This window comes from Dendropsophus ebraccatus, chromosome 6 (assembly GCF_027789765.1).
Source record: "Dendropsophus ebraccatus isolate aDenEbr1 chromosome 6, aDenEbr1.pat, whole genome shotgun sequence".
Classification (NCBI taxonomy): Eukaryota; Metazoa; Chordata; class Amphibia; order Anura; family Hylidae; genus Dendropsophus; species Dendropsophus ebraccatus.
Window position 1 is genome coordinate 122,282,154 of NC_091459.1, and position 3,667 is coordinate 122,285,820.

The window sequence follows — 3,667 nt, forward strand, 5'->3', positions numbered from 1 at the left end:
GAGGGTGGTGGTCCTCAGGGCATGAAGATGGATAAAAACTCTGCTCTTGGTCAATGACATCCAGCGGTGACATTTCTGGTGGAGTTGGGAGCCCATATGGATAGGACTGGTCATGTTTGCTGCCAGTACTCTGCGAGTCCCTGTAGCTTCTGATGTCCTGCAGACTGGTCCCGGAGGGATAGTCAGGACTGTCCTCCTTATCTCCAGCTGACCGGCAGCCTCTGCTATCTGGCACCGAGTTCTGGTCCCTGGAGAGACCACCGATCATAAATCCAGTCTCCACCCTCTTACAGATGCGTTTGATCTGCTTCTTCCTCCTGGGTCTGTACTTGTAGTTGGGGTAATCCTGCATGTGCTGCACCCTCAGCCTCTCAGCTTCTTCCACATAGGGTCTCTTCTGGGACGGGGACAGAGCTTTCCAGGATTTTCCTACATCAAACAGGACACAAGACACAGCCATTAAAGATACAGGATGTGGCAGGAGGATGTGCCCATCAACAGGCCAGGTGTTATAGGAAGCCTGCTGCTATAGTCACTGCCAGCCATAAACTACAAGCAGACCCTAGGAGGAACACCATAGTCCTGCTATTTATTGTACACTATAGCTGCTGTGCATGGGTGCTTTTATTTTGTTTCAGATATAGATAGATAGATAGATAATAGATAGATAGGAGATAGATAGATAGATAGGAGATAGATAGATAGATAGATAGATAGATAGGAGATAGATAGATAGGAGATAGATAGATAGATAGATAGATAGATAGATAGATAGATAGATAGGAGATAAATAGATAGATAGATGATAGATAGATAGATAGATAGATAGATAGATAGATAGATAGGAGATAGATAGATAGATAGATAGATAGAAGATAGATAGATAGATAGGAGATAGATAGATAGATGGGAGATAGATAGATAGATAGATATATAGATAGATAGATAGATAGGAGATAGATAATTACAGCATTATTAATATTTACTTTTATTTGCAATAAACTATCATGTAACACTATAGAACACTGGTAAATATTATTACATGTATTTGCAAATAATTATATTATAAATATAAAGTCAGTAAAAAACTTGACAAGTGCAACAGGGGCATTCTAGTCTATAGAAGAGGTAACACAATCCCGGACAAGCGTCTGTATATAGTAGGGGCAGATAGAGAGCCATGGGGCCCGGGTGTGTGCAGTCCCAGGCTTCCTCTCTAGTCCCTGGGATCATGGAGTCCTAGAAACAAGCGGGAGAATCCCCGGGCAGGAGCCAACCTGACTGCAGCTAATCCGTCCGGGGGAGGGGAGACGGCCAGCGAGACGGGCAGATTATTATTATTATTATTATTATTATTATTATTATTATGATGATGTATTATATTATACGTGTGGTAACATATATATGTGTGAAGGAATGTGACAAATCTCTTCACTGTCTCCATGTTGTCTTCCCATCTCCCTGCTGTCTGCATGCACTACATACAGATATAATGGTGAGAAGAAGGAACGTGTGTGTGTGTGTATATGTATATATAATGTATGTATGTATATATAGAAGAGAGCCTCCCAGATTGTATTTAGTTTACATTAAGTCGCCTATTATGTTTTTTTATTATGTAATTTGCAGGATTATTATTGTACATATGAAGGATTAATATTGTACGTAGAGTTTTACTGACTGATTTACGTCTAGGATCTGGCACTGACTAGCTGGCTATAAATTACGGCTGTCGTCTCCCCAGCAGCCATCCCGTGTCTAAGGCTGGGTTTACATATATCAGTTGGCATCAGTTGCGTTTTTTGCCTAAAAACTGACCACAACTGATGTCACAACTGATGCCAAAAATGCATCAGTTGTCATCAGTTTTTCTATCCGTCTTTTCATTAAAAACCATCAGTTGCCATCAGTTTCCATCAGTTGTCATCAGTTGTCACAAGTTGCGCTCATCAGTTGACATTTTTTTCCCCAGTATGTTTTCCTGTCATTTTCAATGGGATTTGCGGGGGAGCGCACGGGGGCTATATACTAATTGGGGGAGCTCACAGGGGGGCTATATACTACAAGGGGAGAGCACACAGGGGGGCTATATGGGAGGGGGAGAGCGCACAGGGGGGCTATATGGGAGGGGGAGAGCGCACAGGGGGGCTATATGGGAGGGGGAGAGCGCACAGGGGGGCTATATGGGAGGGGGATAGCGCACATGGGGGGCTATATACTATTGGGGGAGAGCGCACAGCAATGCTGTATACTAATTGGGGGAGAGCACACAGGGAAGCTAAATATTACTGGGGGGGGCAACAGGGGGGCTATATACTACTGGAGGAGAAACAGGGGGGGTGATATACTACTGGGGGACCAAGGGGGGACTATAGGGGAGGGGGAGAGCACACAGGGGGAGAGATATGTTTATTTTGTGTACTATTTGACTGAACGCCGGATGCCAAGCCGAACGACATGCGTCCTGCCCGGCGAGGCATCCGGCGCTCTATTCGATTGTATTGGTGCGGCGCCGCATCACCGGAGCGGCGGTCCGCCAGGACGCTGCAAGATGCGTCCTAACGCACCGACGGTCCGGCGATGCGGCGGCCACTAGTTTACGCCGCACATTTTGAACGATCCCATTGAAAACAATGGGATCAGTTCAAAGATGCGTTTCCCTCCGGCGCTTTTCTCCTGCGCCGGATGGAAACGCCGCCGCACCGCCGGACATATGTAAACCCGGCCTTACCCAGCATCTTGCTGAGCTCCGCATTGTGCAGGTCCGGGTTCTGCACCGCCAGCCTCTTCCTCTCGTCCTTGGCCCACACCATGAAGGCGTTCATGGGTCTCCTGATGCGGGTCTCCGAGCCCTTCTCCCGGGGAGATCTGTGAGGGGACAGTCCGTCTGAGAGCTCTCCATCTATGGTGGAACAGTCCAAACTCTCCGACCACGAATAAGATCCCATGAGTGCCGCCATGTCTCTCTCTGTAGAGTCCAGTAGTGTCTCTCTCTGTAGAGTCCAGTAGTGTCTCTCTCTGTGGAGGTGAGGGCACCGGGAGTGAAATGGTTTGCTTGCTTCCTTGTCCTCCAGATTCTCCACCTCTCTCTCTCTCTAGACAGGAGACACTCCTTAAAGAGTGTGCACATAGTTCCTGGCAGCCCGGTGTATTTATCAGCTCTTAACAACAACTTCCTCCAATGGCAAAAGTCTCCTCCAGCCCAGCTCCACCCAAGAACTGTGAAAATACGACACAAAGTCACCCCCCCCAGCCCCAGGCTGTAACTGCTCACACCAGGACAACACACACACTCTCAGCCTCCAAGAGACACCACGTACCTCACACCTCCCCCCTCCAAACACACAGCTCTCACTGCAAGATAGCTATCCCCTCTGCATACCCAGATCCATCACATGGAAGCCCAAGCTTCCCTACATAGTGTCCCCCACACCATACACCAGGATAATATACTGCACATGTACACATATAACACGCACCCTCCTGCACACAGCAAGGCGATATACACTCATAAGTCCCCAACAGAGTCCACATTGTAGAACTAATGTCACTTATAGCTCTACATATGCAACTAATGTGACACACACACACAACACAAGGAATGGCTCCATAACATACAGGGAGGGACTGACTATACACTACATAGGACATCCATCCTGCACAGTCA

General features: G+C 47.3%; 1 protein-coding gene across 1 annotated transcript in view; it reads right to left on the bottom strand.

Moving 5' to 3' along the window:
- Nucleotides 1–3,107, bottom strand: part of SOX7 (SRY-box transcription factor 7) — a 4,200-nt gene extending 1,093 nt beyond the window's left edge. Inside the window, exons 1-2 of the mRNA XM_069973988.1 lie at nt 2,732–3,107; nt 1–429 (exon numbers count right to left, since the gene is read on the bottom strand). The exon at nt 1–429 is cut by the window's left edge and continues 1,093 nt beyond it. Of these exons, the coding sequence (XP_069830089.1) occupies nt 1–429; nt 2,732–2,960 (658 nt within the window). The 5' untranslated portion in view covers nt 2,961–3,107. The remainder of the gene's footprint in view (nt 430–2,731) is intronic.
- Between the last annotated feature and the right edge of the window lie 560 nt (nt 3,108–3,667).